The sequence below is a fragment of the Macrobrachium rosenbergii genome, chromosome 43 (assembly GCF_040412425.1).
Source record: "Macrobrachium rosenbergii isolate ZJJX-2024 chromosome 43, ASM4041242v1, whole genome shotgun sequence".
NCBI lineage: Eukaryota > Metazoa > Arthropoda > Malacostraca > Decapoda > Palaemonidae > Macrobrachium > Macrobrachium rosenbergii.
Genome location: NC_089783.1, coordinates 33,516,625 through 33,532,787, shown reverse-complemented (window position 1 = coordinate 33,532,787; position 16,163 = coordinate 33,516,625). Strand labels below are relative to the sequence as shown.

At 45.3% G+C, this 16,163-nt stretch overlaps 1 protein-coding gene across 4 annotated transcripts in view; it reads right to left on the bottom strand.

Moving 5' to 3' along the window:
- Positions 1 to 16,163, bottom strand: part of LOC136828776 (NADH-cytochrome b5 reductase 3) — a 60,484-nt gene that overhangs the window by 15,442 nt on the left and 28,879 nt on the right. For 3 of the 4 annotated variants that reach the window (XM_067086997.1, XM_067086996.1, XM_067086994.1), the window contains exon 2: positions 1,807 to 1,871. The exons of the other annotated variant lie outside the window; for it this stretch is intronic. In XM_067086997.1, the coding sequence (XP_066943098.1) occupies positions 1,807 to 1,821 (15 nt within the window). In that variant the 5' untranslated portion in view covers positions 1,822 to 1,871. The remainder of the gene's footprint in view (positions 1 to 1,806; positions 1,872 to 16,163) is intronic. 4 annotated transcript variants of the gene reach the window in all.

The following is a 16,163-nucleotide window of genomic DNA, read 5'->3' as shown; positions in this document are numbered from 1 at the left end:
GCATAGAAAGAGACTGAGAAAGATGAATGGTTTAACCTTCACTTATAGACCCCGCAACAATTCTTGACCTGCAAGAACAAAACTGAACAGCAAATGGTTCCAGGTGACAGTTTGAATGGATCCCAGTCATGGTATCATGCTGGATGAAACAAATACTAGGTTGTTACCAGATAATCAGCAAGATCAGTAGTCATACAAGGTTTATAATTCTTTGGGAACATCTGAAGCAACACAAACAAGATGGGGTGAAACAAAATTTAGGCCTAAGGCCAAGCACTGAAAGGGAAATTGAGAGGAGAAAAGTTTTAAAGGAGTAACAAGAGGAAAACCTCACAGTTGCACTATGAAACAATTATTAGGAGAGGGTGGAATGTAAGATGGAAGAAAGAGAATATGAACAGAGATACGGTAAAAGGAGTGAAGGGGCTGCAGCTTGGGGCCAGAGGGATGCTGCGAAGGACCTTAAGTAATGCCTACAGTGAACTGCAAACAAGATGGGAAAAGTCCAGGTCATGAAGACTGAGTGTATGACCAGCCACAAGCTGGGGGACTGATCACAAGTAAGTTCAAGAACTCATTCATTTACAACAGCCATGCCAAAGAGAGCTGTGTTGTTGCATAGGTCTGACATCCAAGACAGAATTGATCGGGTGTGTACGCCAACAAACATCCTATGAGTCAGACAAGGAACGCATGCTTCCCTACTCTAAGAATACTTCCCAGGCACTAGTTGGAAATGGGGAAAGTAAGTGGCATTGGTCCTTTGAAAGACTGTGAGGACAGCCAGGAAAGAGGCCATGCCCAATGAAGGAAGGGGGCAAGAATGAAGGAGTGATGACGAAAAGTGTATGTGTGCCTTCAGCCTATTTAGCAAGGTCACTCCCTTAAATCTCTCCAATGAACAAGATCTAGCACCCCACCCTGTAAGTCAGTCAGGAAATCCTGAAGGATAACCTCATGGAGATGACTCTCAACTCCCTCAAACCTTTTCCAGTGGTCCAAAAACTGAGGAGGAGGTAGAGAAAAGTGATGGTGGCCCTAAGAGCCCCTCCAAAGAAGTTCACAAAAACACAGAGCAATGTATCCCTGCAAAAGAAGATAGTAAGAGATTTTCTTATGAAAATGTTTCACTAGCATATTACCCAAAAATACTGCTGGAAAGAGATGTTAATACCTGTAAAAACCACAGTTTAGTCATTAACATATGGAAAACCTGTAAATTTTATGCAAGAATCTTAAAAAAAAAAAAAAAAAAAAAACAGGTTGCTGATGCAAGCTTCCTTGACAAGAGAAGCAGAGATGTCTTGGCTCAAGTGCCAGCTTAAGAAAAAGTGGGTTTGGCAGTCAGGTGAGCAGGCAATGACCCAGACTCCTCGCCTACCTGCCAAAAGTTAACCTTTATTACTCAGCTTAAACGACTGGACCAGCTTCCTCAGAAGGTAAGTTCTGCATAAAAAATAAAGGTTTGTATCCCCGCAGGAATAATAATGACGTAAGGACATCAACAGACAAAGGCTAACCCTACTTAAAGTTATACTGCAACCATGTTAAATACCAAGCAATGTACATAAGACAGCAAAAGATTTTTTTAATACGTTAGATACATATAAAGTACGGCTTAAAATTCAAGGTAAGTACAGCAGTCAAACACATTGTTTTAATAAGTGACTAGGCCACAACATCTTTGTCATCATCAAACAATTCAAAACACAGTTCCTCAAATGGTGAGTTATTTTACTGAAGTGAGTTTTAACTGGTATATTAATTAATGCTTAAAACACACTACTCTAGCGACAACTCTCATACCTTGTGGTGGTCCATTCTGCCGCCCCCTAAGAAAAAGATGCTTTCCCCCTCAATTACGCCACAACCTAAAATATTCAAAAGACAACAAGTCACGTCAATATGTGAAATGGATTTCTAACATGGAAGGACTAACAAAAAAGTACCAGCCAGACATTGCTGTACAATTGCTCCCGGATATAAAAGTGCCCTTAGAGTAAACTGGATCTGCAGTGATATCAACGTAAAACAAAAATTTATACTACCATATACCTCATGAGTGCCATAGAAATAGATGAGTTTGCTCTTTCAAATGGAAGCTGTATAATTTAAAATGTATGTTGTTTAGCAGAAGTTAAATTATTACCCCCTACAGATACACAGTGAGAGACATTTAAAATCCTCAAAACCAATGTTAACACTCTCCAACATTAGAAATGAGCTCAAAACAACACAGGCAAGAGTCCAACCAATCACAAGACATTTAAGCAAAAGGCCACAAAATAATAAAGCAATGTAGATACAGTAAAAACCCATTACAAAAGAAATACAAAAGCTCTAGTTTCATAGATACAAACTACTACTAAACTATTCCAGAATGCAAACTACTATATCAGAATTATGATGGTGAAACCCTCAAGCCCAGGAATAATGCCATATCTCAATGCTGTCTAAATAGCACATTTAAAACACTGTCTTAATATCACATTTAAAAATTACATTTTTATGATAAAATAGTTTTTATATACCAGGCAGTTACATAGCTACTAGCTTTCTACACAGCAGTCCAACAAAATTCTAATTTTCGCAGTGGTGCTACCATCACTACTGTACATAACAGGGTCCCGCCCACTTTTGAGACGGACAGGTACAAATCAGCAGGGAGGATCAATTCGTTTGAAGCCTAATGTCCACTGAGGGAAGGAGGGCAGGCTCCGATTACATAATTGCTTGATAAGTGTATATAAAACTTCATTTTATCATAAAAATTACATTTTTTTGATAAAATAAAGTCTTATATTTACTTACCAAGTAATTACATAGCTATGAGCTTCCTACCTAAGGCAGTCTACCTCGACAGAAGCGCTTCTGTACCCCCTTGGAGAGGGCACTGCCGACCAAGCAGGTTGACCCAGACCTGGTGTGACTAGGCCCGGGTCTCTCACTGCAGTAGCTTACAGTGGAAGGAATCTCCCTCTCGCAGCAAGGAGCACTGATCCTGGAAGCCACCGCTAAGGCAGCTCTCCAGGCAGTCTCCTGGCTGGATCTGTGGTCATTCACAGTATCCATAGTGGCTGCCTCCTTGGGTGCTGTCGTGCCTGGGAAGGTCTCCATTTTTGGGAGCCTGTGTAAATCTTACCTTGCCCACCAGATGGCAAACCAGTGGGTTAACCTGGTGTTAAAGAGAAGAGACAGTCCTTTCTCGTTTCGCCAGGTCTGTTGGTCCCAAGCGGCAGTCACCCTACGGAACAAACAGCTGCTGGGTTCTGCCTCTCTCTTCCAAAGAGAGCTGGTAAATGCTGTGGCGGACAAGTGTCAGGCCGAAGACAGCGACCTACTTGGCCACCAGGCAGTGGCCAAGACCTACGGGTCTTCACACTCCACTGCAGCTCGGCCTTCTGGCCAGGATAGCACTTCCTTGGCCCCCAAGAAGTCCCAGATTTCGAAGGGTTCCCTACACTCCTGCTTCAATGAAGGATCTCACACTCACACATGAGGTACAAGCCATGCTGAGCATGGGTGCTGTGGAAGTCATGTCGGATCTCCCCAGGCTTTTACAGTCGTATCTTTCTCGTGGAAGCCAGTCATAGACCTCTCTCCCCTGAACCGGTTCGCTCGCCAGACTCAGTTCACAATGGAGATGGCTCATTATGTTCTCGCCTCCATATGGGAGAACGACTTCATGCTTATTGTGGATCTGAAGGATGAGTATTTTCAAATACCCATCCATCCGTCCTCCTGCAAGTACCTTCGCTTTATCCTCTGGGAGACGGTGTTCCAATTCAGAGCACTCTTGTTTCAGGCTCACGACCACTCCCCAGATGTTCACGTGAGTGTTCACCTTAGTGTCAGCTTGGGGCCATTCGCACGGGATACGTCTACAGGCAGTCCCCGGTTATCAGTGGGGTTCCATTCAGACTGCGTGACGACAAGTGAAAATCGCCAGTAACCAAAATTAGGCGATTTTCGGCTCTTTTTTGGTCATCGGTACCTCTGTTATATATGTATCGGTGCCAATAAGCGGAAATCGGCGCTGATCGCCAACTTCGTCAATAGACAGGCACTGAAAAACCTGATCGCCAATAACCGAACCTGCCAATAACCGGGGACTGCCTGTATTGAGGTATCTCGACGATTGGCTGGTCCTGGCAAGCAAGCTTGCAGTTGCTTCAGGACAGGGATCGGCTCCTTGAGTTTTGCCATGACCTAGGGATCGTGGTAAATACTGAGAAGTCAGATCTCACCCCCAAGTAGAGGATAAAGTACCTGAGCAAGCTTATAGATAAGGTAGCAGCAAGAGTCTTCCCCTTAGACTCTTGTATCAGCAGATTGAGGAAGGCAGCACAGCTGTTCCTGTCTCAACAGGAGCAGCCAGCTCGGCACTGGCAAGTTGTCATTGGTCACCTGTCGTCACTGGAGAAGCTGGTCCCTCATGGGTGGGTGTCTATACCTTTGGTCCCTGCAGTGGCAGATGAAGGAGTACTGGTCCCAGTCTTGAGACCCCCAGTCCTTTCTCATCCCTCTTTCAGAGGAGGTGAGAGAGGACCTAGACTGGTGGATGGATGACAGGAGCCTCTTAATAGGAGTATGTCTGCATACTCCCCCTCCGGACATGCTTCTGTTCTCGGACTTATCGACCGAGGGATGGGGAGGCAGGCAAATGAAAGGTTTGAGAGTTTCAGAGTGGGTGATAGGGTGTTGAAGGAAGTTGTTGAGAAGGGAAGATTGACAGCGAGTAAGACGCGTGAGAAGTATGAAGGTCCGTATGTAGTGAAAACAGTTTGGTCTAATGGACTGAGTTATGTGCTAGAAGACAGGAATGAAGAGGGAAATGTAAGGGTAATATGAGTGCATTATAATCAGCTGAGAAGATGGAGAGAACCACCTAAATACATAATACAGCATCCCATTAGGAAGTTATTAAGGGAAGAAAGGGAAAAGGAAAGTGAAGAAATAGAAGAAGATAAAAATTGGGGATACAAACAGCTAGTGTTGGTGGAACATAAGAGAAAGCCTAAAAGGAGGTGTAGAAAGAGTAAGGGTACAGTTACTGAGTTGTTTGCAGAGAGTATCCGAGATGGGTTGTTTGATTTTGAAGGGTTTGAGAAGCCAGTGGGCATGAGAAGTGAGAATGCCCTTGCAGTGTTGTTGGGTGGTAATGAGAATGATGGTGTAATTGATTTTGAAGGATTTGAGTGGGATGTGGAAGGAGTGAACTTGGTGAGTACAAAGAATGTGGACGAGGATATGCAAGGGTTGGGTGAATTGGAAACAATGCCAAGTCGTGAGGAAGACGGTAGGTATAGTGTGTGTGAGTTTTCTTTGAGTGAAAGTGTTGAAAGAGTGAGTGTGGGAGTGAGTGTGAGTGACAGAGAGTTAGCAGTGCTGGAGCGTGTGAGTGGAGGAGTTTTGGATGGCTTGAGGCAGTGTGGAAGAAATAAATGAGAGTATGGAAGAGATGATAGCAGCCATGTCAGTTGTGAGTGAGGTTGGAGCCGACGTAAGTCTCCAGAGTTTGAATGAGCTTGGTGTAAGTAGTCTGAAACCAAAGCTAGGTGAGTCTAGTGTGGTTGGAGTGGAAGTGAGTGATGAAGAGGTGGTGCATAAGAGGCCATGGACCCGAAGTCAAAGTCCAGTTCAGGAGTATGAATGGGTGGTAAGAAAGGGATTTCGAAGAAAAGGAAACAAGATTTCCTTTATTTTAGTAAGGGGGAGTGTGGTAGGCTAAGTTTGGGTCTGTATGGTGAAAGATGATTTGTGTGAACTGATTGTTTTGTTTTTGTTGTTGTGAGGTTTTTATTTATGTTTATTTTGTGTTTTTGTCATGAATGTCTGATGTATGTCTTCATGTTTTTTCTTTTTTATTTGCAGTTTGCTTGAGTGTGATAGGGTAGAGTAATTGACTTCCCTTCACCTGAACCGAAGGAATGCTGAGAAAGATAAGGAACTTGAATCGGATATACGCCAGAGTTGGATCATTTGTTGATAATATTTTGACTACTGATAGTATTAAGTTAGACTAAGTTAATTATAGGAAGACTGTTTTAAAAGATAAACTTTAGTGGTAAATAGGAAATAAGTTAGGTTAAGTATTGAAAAATGATAACTGATAAACTGTGGCAAATGTAAATAAAATTAGGATAAGGTTCTGTTTGAAGATCTTCAGGCCACTGCAATATTAAGGTGATAATTAGGTTAAGGAAAGTCAGAGTTTCATTTAATAACCTTCAGATCTGTTCCCATCATTCTGCACCAATTGTGTCAAACAGAAAGTCCCTACACTCCCAATTAGATTTTTTTTGGTCCCAGTGTATTGTGGATAAGGATGGCAAGTGTATTTGGAACGTCTTTCATTTTCATCTGGAAATGGAGGTACATGAATGATGCTAAATCCTCATTAGTTCTTTTGTTCTCAAGTTTCACCAATAAGAGTGATTTTAGAATTCAGGCAAGACTTGAAAAAACCAGCTTCAGTTCTTAGTCATGGTTATATACTTTGGTGCAGACGTGTAACTCTTGCCTAAGATTATTTGACTAAATAGAATTTTTTTTAATGTGTTCTGAACATTTCTGATGTTGGTAACAAAGTGATAATTGAAATACAGTATACTGGAACCCCTTATATCTTACAATTATGAGGTTATTGGTAGGGCACTTCGGCTTCTTGGCCGGCGAAAAATACAAAAGTAAAATGACAAGGAAGTATTTTGACATCCCCGAGATAGTCTATTTCTGCAAGTTCTAGGTTAGGTCAGGTTGCAACCCTATTATTTATTTGGTATTGTTTTACTTTTATCCAGCAACAAGATAATAGAGTTTCTATGCTGTGCTCCTAAGTCGCCTTAATATGCGTGATAAGAAAATCATACCAAAATCTATACCAAATCTATTGTTATCCAGCTGTGCACCAACAAATGTTACCTACTTGGACTTTTTATAAGGCTGATTAATTATTTTGTTTCAAGTTTCACTAATGAAGTTGGGGTTTTGAAATTAAGGGTTGCTTGAAAAAATTGGCTTCATTTCACTGTCATTGTTCATTTGGTTCAGTCTTATATCTCTTCTCCACTGTATTTTTTATTTTGTTTAAAATATCTCTGCCAATCATTCAGTAACTAATCAGTACTTTCAAGATAATGGGAGCCCTTATATCTTATAATTATGGGGGATTACAATGGAAAACAGAGGTTTTTGGGAGGGGAAAATGCAACGCATGTGAAATGACAAGGATACTGTATATTCTAACATCCCCATGAAAGCATACTGCCACAAAGTCTGATTCTGGTGCTGATAATATGATTTTCCTATGTTTTGTTCTGTTTTAAAAGTTTGTGATGTTCATTTCAGTAGCAAATTAGTAGGCTAGGCCTAGTTTTAGAGATACTGGGACCAATCTTATACTGTATAATTAAGGGGGACCACAGTGAGGAAGAGGTGTTTTGGGTACAGGGATAATACACAAAAGTAAAGCACAAAAATGTATTCTTATATCCCTATGGCATTTCTGCAAGTTGTGAGTCTGATCAAGGTAAGGTTTACTGTAGGCTTTTAGAGTGATGCTATGAGCTAGTGTTAGGTTCGTCCAGTTGTTGGATTGTTTCTTCAAAGCAGCAACATTTCGGGGGTTTGGCTGACCAATCGTGTTTGGCATGAAGAGACGAGGTTACGTTCGTCTTATCGTTTCCTGCAAGTCAAGACAGGCTTTGGAAGGCAGAGCAACCAGTTCTCAACTGCTTTTGGTTGAGGATATAGCAGCACTTGGTTTCAAAGTATCACCTTGGAGTCGGAGATAGTCTTCAAGTGGCATGTGTTGGTTGCTGGCATAATCGCTGAGGAGGACGGCAAGATAAGTTCCCAAGGTCAAGGGCTGACTAAACCATAGTCACCTGTGTGGAAGAATGAATTCTTCGTTGGCAGCCTTATTGCTGTCACACTGTCTTGATCGAGGTCATCTGGTGATGGAGGACAGGTGATAGCTAGACAATGTGCGGTGGTTGTTCTTGTGGATCTTTCGCTGTTACCCCTACGAAAGGTGGATTGTTATTCGAGTTGGGCTCTTATGAGTTGTAGTATACTGACAGTTATTGTTATTATTACCGAAGGGTTTGAATATGTCGTGATGAGCGAGATGGCTCTAGTGATTTATGGTGTATTATTATTTTGAAGGGCACAAGTAAGTCATTATATTGAGTGAGTATGGCTCCTATTATTATTGTTAAGGTGTTCCAGCTGTTATTATTATGCCTTCTATTTTTATTGCCCTGTTACGATTATTGCCCTATTGTTGACTGCTGCTGTTAATTATGCTAATTACGGTTATCCCACTAATGTGGCTTATTTATTACACTGAAGGTAATACCATAATGATTACTGAGGTTATTTTGCATATGACATTGATTTTGGTAATTGCTTTAATTATATTTTGAAGGTATTTTGCATATCAAAATGATTATAGTAATGTACATTGTTTTGTAGAGTCGCTCTTCATTTCAGAAGCTGGTCTCAAAGTTGTAAATATGTAAAGTCTGTATATAGAATAAATCAGGTTTAATGTTATTTGGAGTATTTTCTTTTACACCTCCTTTAGTTGTTACAGACCACCAGTCCATTCCATTCTCAATATGATGTGTGGTTTACGAACCTGGTAGTCACATTATAAAACTGAAGACTACTACCACAGCTTGGTAGTCCAGCTTGATTCCCACCAGTCGGCAACCAAAATATTATTGACTTTTGCTAATGCTTTGTTTATGTCTATGCCTTTTGTTTGTGTTTATGATATTTACAGTCTTATATTTATATTTTACGCCCAGGAGCCTCGATGGCTCGGTTGGTAGAAGCAGCAACCTCAGACTTTATAGAAGTCTATGGCGAGGGTTCAATCCCCGCAGCCGACCGGTCAGAGAGGTGGACACTTTGCTATCCGTGTAGACACCCCGGGATTACGTATGTAATCAACGGATAGGTTTGCTGAAAGCAAACGGGTGTTACAGATTAATACACACATAAACAAAGCCACTCCAACACCTTCAAAAACATAACAGACACCTCACACGTCTCGAACTGTCAACCTACTAGCCCAGTTCTCCTCGCTGCTGGGAGAAAGGGAGCTGGGGGTTTGGTAACATGTACACATTCGCTACCTAACCGGGGTCTAAGCGATGTCAGGCAGGGCAGCCGATCGAGGCTACGGCCTACCCCACCGCCAAATCAAAGTCCTTCAAAAGAAGGCATCGTGCTTACCCCATATAATAATGGGAAAAATGCACGTTAAAGGCGAAGAAGAAGAAGAAGAAGAAGATTTATATTTTACGCCCATCCCTAAGGGGCTGGTACTAAACATGGTGTTTTGCATGTAAAATGATATTTTAATGATAAAATAAGGTTTGTTCATACTTACCTGGCAGATATATATATAGCTGTATTCTCCGAAGGTCCGACAGAATTTCAAATTTCGCGGCACACGCAGTGGCCGGTCAGGTGGTTAGTACCCATTCCCGCCGCTGGGAGGCGGGTATCAGGAACCATTCCCATTTTCTATTCAGATTTTCATAGTGCCGTTGTCTCCTGAGGGGAGGAGGGTGGGCACTACGAATATATATCTGCCAGGTAAGTATGAACAAACCTTATTTTATCATTAAAATATCATTTTGTTCATGAAACTTACCTGTCAGATATATATATAGCTGAATCGCACCATTGGAGGTGGGCAGAGACAGCATAGGATTGAGAAACAAAACAATGTAGATGATTACACATCTTGGTTCCTTACCTTTTAGCATAGCTGACTTCGTGATTACTGTCACCCAAGTCTGCGTCTGCTTTACTGGAGTTTCCAACGAGGTAGAGACCTATATGGTTGGAGAGTTCCAGATGATCTGTCAACGGGACGTGACCACTATGTGACCAGATCATAGCCCTCAAGAAGGAAGCAAAGAGACAAAAATAACCACCTGACCTACCAAACATCGTGACTAGTTAAAAACTAAGGAAAGGGAAGACTGCCCCCACAGTCTACCCACAACCATAAAAACACAACCAAAAATTTTTAAAAACTATTCCTAACCATACATTAAAGGATAGGATGGGTACTGCCTCCTTCTCCCAAGATCGTACCAGCCGAAACGTAAGGTCCCAATGAACAGCAAGACTCATACACTGTTCTTACGTCCTTTAGGTAATGAGAGGCGAACACAGAATGACTTCTCCAATAGGTGGCATTCATAATATCGTTCAGAGCCATGTTCTTTTGAAAGGCTACTGACGTTGCAACAGCCCGAACCTCATGCGCTTTAACTTTCAAAAGTTCGAAGTCACTCTCCTGACAACTTTTATGCGCTTCTTGAATGGTGGACCTCAAGAAGAAAGCCAGCGCATTCTTTGACATGGGGACGTCAGGTCTTCTCACCGAGCACCATAACCTATCCGCAAGACCTCTTGACTCTTTCGTCTTGTCCAAGTAGAACTTTAGAGCCCGAACAGGGCATAGCAATCTTTCTGGTTCCTGACCCAGAATACCCGCCAAACCTTTCAATTCAAAGGACTTGGGCCAGGGTGAGACGGGTTCTCATTCTTGGCAAGAAACGACGGTTGAAGAGAGCACACCGCATCGTCTCCTTTAAAACCAATTGACTTAGATATTGCATGAATCTCACTGATTCTCTTTGCAGTAGCGAGAGCAACTAAAAATAACGTCTTCTTTGTTACGTCCCTCAAAGAAGCAGCATGAAGGGGTTCAAAGGGGGCTTTGCATCAGGAACTTAAGAACTACGTCCAAAATTCCAAGATGGAACCAAATACTGATGCACCTTAGTCGTCTCGAACGACCTAATGAGGTCATGCAGGTCCGTATTGTTGGCGATATCTATTCCTCTGTGCCGAAAGACCGCCGACAACATACTCTTATATCCCTTAATAGTAGAGACTGCCAGCTTCGGAACTTCCCTAAGAAAAAGAAGGAAGTCTGCAATCTGGCTCACAGTGGTCGAGGAAGAGGAAATCCCTCTGCGTTTACACCACTGCCGAAATACGCCCACTTCGACTGGTAAACTGCGATCGAAGATGTTCTCCTGGCTCTCGCGATCGCTCTTGCCACCTGCTTGAAAAACCTCTCGCTCGCCAGCATTTCGATAGTCTGAACGCAGTCAGACCGAGAGCGGAGAGGTTTTGATGGTATCGTTCGAAGTGGGGCTGTCTGAGTAGATCTGGACGAAGAGGCAACACCCTTGGAAAGTCTACCAGAAGCGACATTACCTCCGGGAACCACTCCTTGTAAGGCCAATACGGAGCGATCAGAGTCATCCTTGTGTCTTGCGACGATGCTAACTTCCTGACCACTTCTCCCAGGATCTTGAAGGGAGGGAAAGCGTAAAGGTCCAGACGAGACCAGTCCCAAAGAAGGGCGTCTATTGATACTGCTCCTGGATCCAGGACAGGAGAGCAGTAGAGCGGAAGCCTGTTGTTCTTCGATGTTGCAAACAGGTCTACTAAGGGTCGACCCCATAAACCCCACAGTTTTTGGCACACCTCCTGGTTCAGAGTCCACTCTGTCGGGAGCAGTTGATGACGACGACTTAGCAGGTCCGCTCTCACGTTCTGAACGCCTGCTACAAACCTCGTCAGGATCGTAACGTTCCTGGAACTCGCCCACAACAGTATCTCTTTCGCAAGTACGAACAGGGAACGAGAATGAGTGCCTCCTGCTTTTTCAGGTAAGCTAGAGCTGTGGTATTGTCCGCGTTTACCTGGACTGTGCGATCGGACACTTGATCTTCGAAGAATCGAAGGGCCAGAAGAATCGCCCTAATTCTTTCATATTGATATGCCAGGTCACCTGTTCCCCTCTCCAGGTGCCTGACACTTCTCTCTTCCCCAGTGTTGCTCCCCACCCCGACATTGACGCTGGCCGGAGAACAACACTAGGTCGGGTTCGGAAGGCTGAGAGACACGCCTTCTGAAAGCTTCGAGGATCCAACCACCACCTGAGATGCTCCTTCACCTCGAGGGAAAGTTTGAGAGACAACTCGAGATTTTCCTTGTCTTCCCAGTTGTCTTGCAGGAAGAACTGAAGAGGCCTGAGATGTAGTCTCCTAGGGAAACAAACTTTTCCAGTGAGGAAATGGTCCCCAGCAGACTCATCCACTCCCTCACCGAACATGTTTCTTTCCCTAGGAAGGCTAGGACTTTTCTGTAGCACAGCTGTTGACGTTCGGGGACGGAAAAGCCCGAAAAAGCCACTGAGTCCATCTGAATCCCCAGATACACGATGGACTGAGTTGGGGTCAGGTGTGACTTTTCGAAGTTGACCAGCAGGCCGAGTTCTTTCGTCAGGTTCAAAGTTGCTTGTAGATCCTCCAGACACCTCTCCCTCGATGACGCTCGAATCAGCCAGTCGCCCAAGTAGAGCGACACACGACGCCTGTCAGATGCAGCCACCTTGCTACATTCCTCATGATGACGGTGAAAATCATGGGAGCTGTGGACAGGCCAAAGCAAAGAGCTCTGAATTGATACACCTTTCCCCTCAAGATGAACCTCAGGAACTTCCTTGACTGAGGATGTATCGGTACGTGGAAGTACGCGTCCTGAAGGTCGAGGGATACCATCCAATCCCCTGGTCTTAAGGCTCCTAGAACAGACTGAGCCGTCTCCATCTTGAAAGTTTCTTTCACGACGAAGCGGTTCAGGCTGCTGACATCCAGCACAGGTCTCCAACTTCCCGACTGTTTCGGGACCAGGAACAGCCTGTTGTAGAAGCCCGGGGAATTCAGGTCTAAGACCTGTTCTACTGCTCTCTTGACGAGCATTTGCCGCAGCAGGTCGTACAGGATCTCTTGTTTCTCTGGACCGTACGACGGAGAGAGGTCCAAGGGCGAAAGGCTTAAGGGAGGGGGAGAAAGGAAAGGGATCTTGTATCCTTTCTCTAAAACCGAAAGGGACCAACTGTCTGCCCCTCTCACTTTCCAGGCCTCGGAAAACGCAAGAAGCCTGGCACCCACCGGTATCTGGAGGAGAATCACATCACTTCTTGCCCCTACCTCTAGCAAGGGCTTTTCCTCTCGAGAGGTTCTTTCCTCGAGAAGAAGGCTTTGAAGATGATCCGGCACGAAAGGGCTTCTTCATCTTGGGTGAATGCTGACGGGTTGACGTCGTCGAGGTCACGGGAACCGCAGGGCGCCGATGACTGAGCCAACAGGTCCTGTGTGGTCTTCTCTTGCAAGCTTGCAGCGATGTCCTTTACCATCGGCCGGGAAAAGATGACTGGAAAGGGGAGCAAACAACAGTTCTCCTTTCTGTGCCAAGGAGACGGACTTCAGAGCGAAACCGCAGAAGAGTGACCTCTTCTTGAGCACTCCAGTCGCAAAGTGCGAGGCCAATTCGTCAGAACCATCTCGGACCGCCTTGTCCATGCAAGACAAGATGCTCAAAAGGTCCGACAAGGAGATCGAGTCCTGACTCCGAGACTTAAGGTCCAAAGCTCCAAGGCACCAGTCAAGGAAGTTGAAAACTTCTATCGTCTTGAAAAGGCCCTTCAAAAGATGGTCCATCTCCGTAAGAGTCCAGGGAACCTTGGCCGTCGACAGATGAGACCTCCTACTCGAATCAACGAGAGAGGCGAAGTCTCCCTTAGATGAGGAAGGAAGACGTAAGCCTAAGTCTTCTCCGGTCTCATACCACATCGCCGCTTTACCCGAGAGTCTTGAAGGGGGAAGGCGAAAGAAGACTTTCCTTGAGCTTTGCGGGAGTCCATCCACAAATGGACTTTCTTGAAGGCCCGCTTAGTGGAAAGCGATTTAGTCATCTTCAGAAATCCCGGGGCTTTCCTAGACTTAGTCGAAGTCAGTTGAGAAGGAGGAGAGAGAGGTACTGCCGGCAGAAACTTGTCGGGAAACAATTCCTTCAACAGCTTGACGAGAATCTGGTAGTCCGACGACGAGGACTGATCCTTAATCTCATCTTCAGACTCCGAGACCTTGAGTCTATCTCCAACATCGGGCGGGGAAGAGCAGAGAGAAGTTGGAGAGGAAACACGCCGCAGGGACCTCTGCTTGGAAGAGGAACTGGCGTGCAAAGCAGCAGGAGAACCAGGAACCACACGAGACGACAGCAACGGCAGGTGGAGCGTCTTGAAGGGAGTCAAAACGTCCATCGGGCGCCACGTCTGGCAGCATGACGAGCTTCTTGAGCGTCCAATCGAGCGTCACGTCTGGCAGCATGACGAACGTCTGGATCGTCCCTTAGAGCGTCACGTCTGGCAGCATGACGAACGTCAGGAGCCTGACGAGCGTCATCAACAAAAAGGTGAACGTGACGTCTAGAACGAGAAGGGAGGGGAGGACGTCCTGGGGTGACGTCACGACGGTCCTCCCCAACACCCTCCGGGGACGAGAGTCTAGGGTTCCTTCCACGACGAGCAGGCGAAGCAGACGAAGGTGACGAACGAGGAGCAGGAGAAGGAGAACGCCTAGATCTCTTCACTGGAAGTCTAACATCCTTCCGACGAGTACGGGACCTGGACTCTCTCTGCAATGAATGAGGAGAGTTGCTGCTGCATGGAGGCAATAAGGGTCCTCGTTGGTGACGCTCTCTCTCTGGAGAATTACGGAACCTAGAGGCAGAAGGACGAGGGGACGCCCTAATCCTCTTCTCTTGAGGAGGAGAGCTCTTGGGCGCTCAAACACGTCTTCTTCGGATGACGTCCGGTACTTCTTTGCGGGGGAACGATCCACAAACTCTGGCGAGGAGCACAGAGTAGGAGAGAGAGGACGTGAAGCGTCCTCCTCCCTAAAGCTTCTCTTAAGAGGGCGAGAGTCTATCTGACGGTTCCAACCCCTGCGTGGGGAGGACGTGTCAGAAGACAGAAGCAGTCCTTTAGGACCCGAACACGAGTTCGCGCCTGGGCAGCCTGGGAAACGTCTTCAGGACCTGCCAAGGGACGCCAGACTGGTGGGGTTCCCCGTCACCCTCCTTCGGCTTTCGACATGCTCTCCCTGAGTCCTGGGAGTCCAGCAGAGGTCCAGGCCTAGAGGCATGATGGGGCCAGTCTGACGCCCCCTCCACTGCACTGGGGGCACTAGTCACTTCACAACACTTTTCTTGGAGAGCTGACACCTTAGATTCTAATGCACGAATCGATTCCATCATGGCGGAAAGCATATTAGTCTCCACTGGCACGATCTCAGGGGCTGGAGACAAAACCACAGGGTTAGGTTCTAAAGGTACAGGGGAGTTAGGGCCGACATCAACACTTCCGCAAAGAGAAGCACTCCTGGAGGAAGACCTCCTTAGTCGATCACGCTCCAACTTCCTCACATATTTATCATACGCTCTCCATTCATTTTCAGACAAAGAAGCACATTCATCACACCTATCATTCAACATGCATATATGCTTCCTACAGTTAGAACATACAGTGTGAGGGTCAACCGCAGCTTTCGGCAACCTCACCTTACATTCAGACATCACACACGCACGGTAACTAGCAGAGCTAGACCCAGACATAATGATAGTCTAAAGCAAAACCAAAGAAAAGTCAAAAAAGCGTATGCCGATCTACCGATCCAAAGTCAAAATACCAAAAGACAATCAGATACTCAAGAAAAAAGCAAATCCTATGACGGAGGTGCAGACAACAGTTGTTGACAACACCGCGACAGAGAAAATCTGAATAGAAAATGGGAATGGTTCCTGATACCGCCTCCCAGCGGCGGGAATGGGTACTAACCACCTGACCGGCCACTGCGTGTGCCGCGAAATTTGAAATTCTGTCGGACCTTCGGAGAATACAGCTATATATATATCTGACAGGTAAGTTTCATGAACAAACTGACAGTTACCGAACCAGAAGGGCAAAGTAAGTCTTCAGTTTTACCGACCTGGTAACCTAAGTTATGTTAGCAGTGGGTCAAGTGAGAACCTGGCATCTTAGGCTAGGACAGGTTATGTCAAGTGGGGTTAGCTTAAGTCGCAACCCTATTGTTTATTTTAATTTACAGTGTCCTAGGTTAGGGTAGGTGGAGGGGGTCCAGAGGAGCAAAGTGGCTACAACAAAGCCCCTAGCTACATAAGGATGTAATAACGTAGGTTAGGCTAGGTGGGGAGAACTGGAATATAGAATTTGGGCCAAAGGCCAAGCGGTGGGACCTGTGAGGCCATTCAGA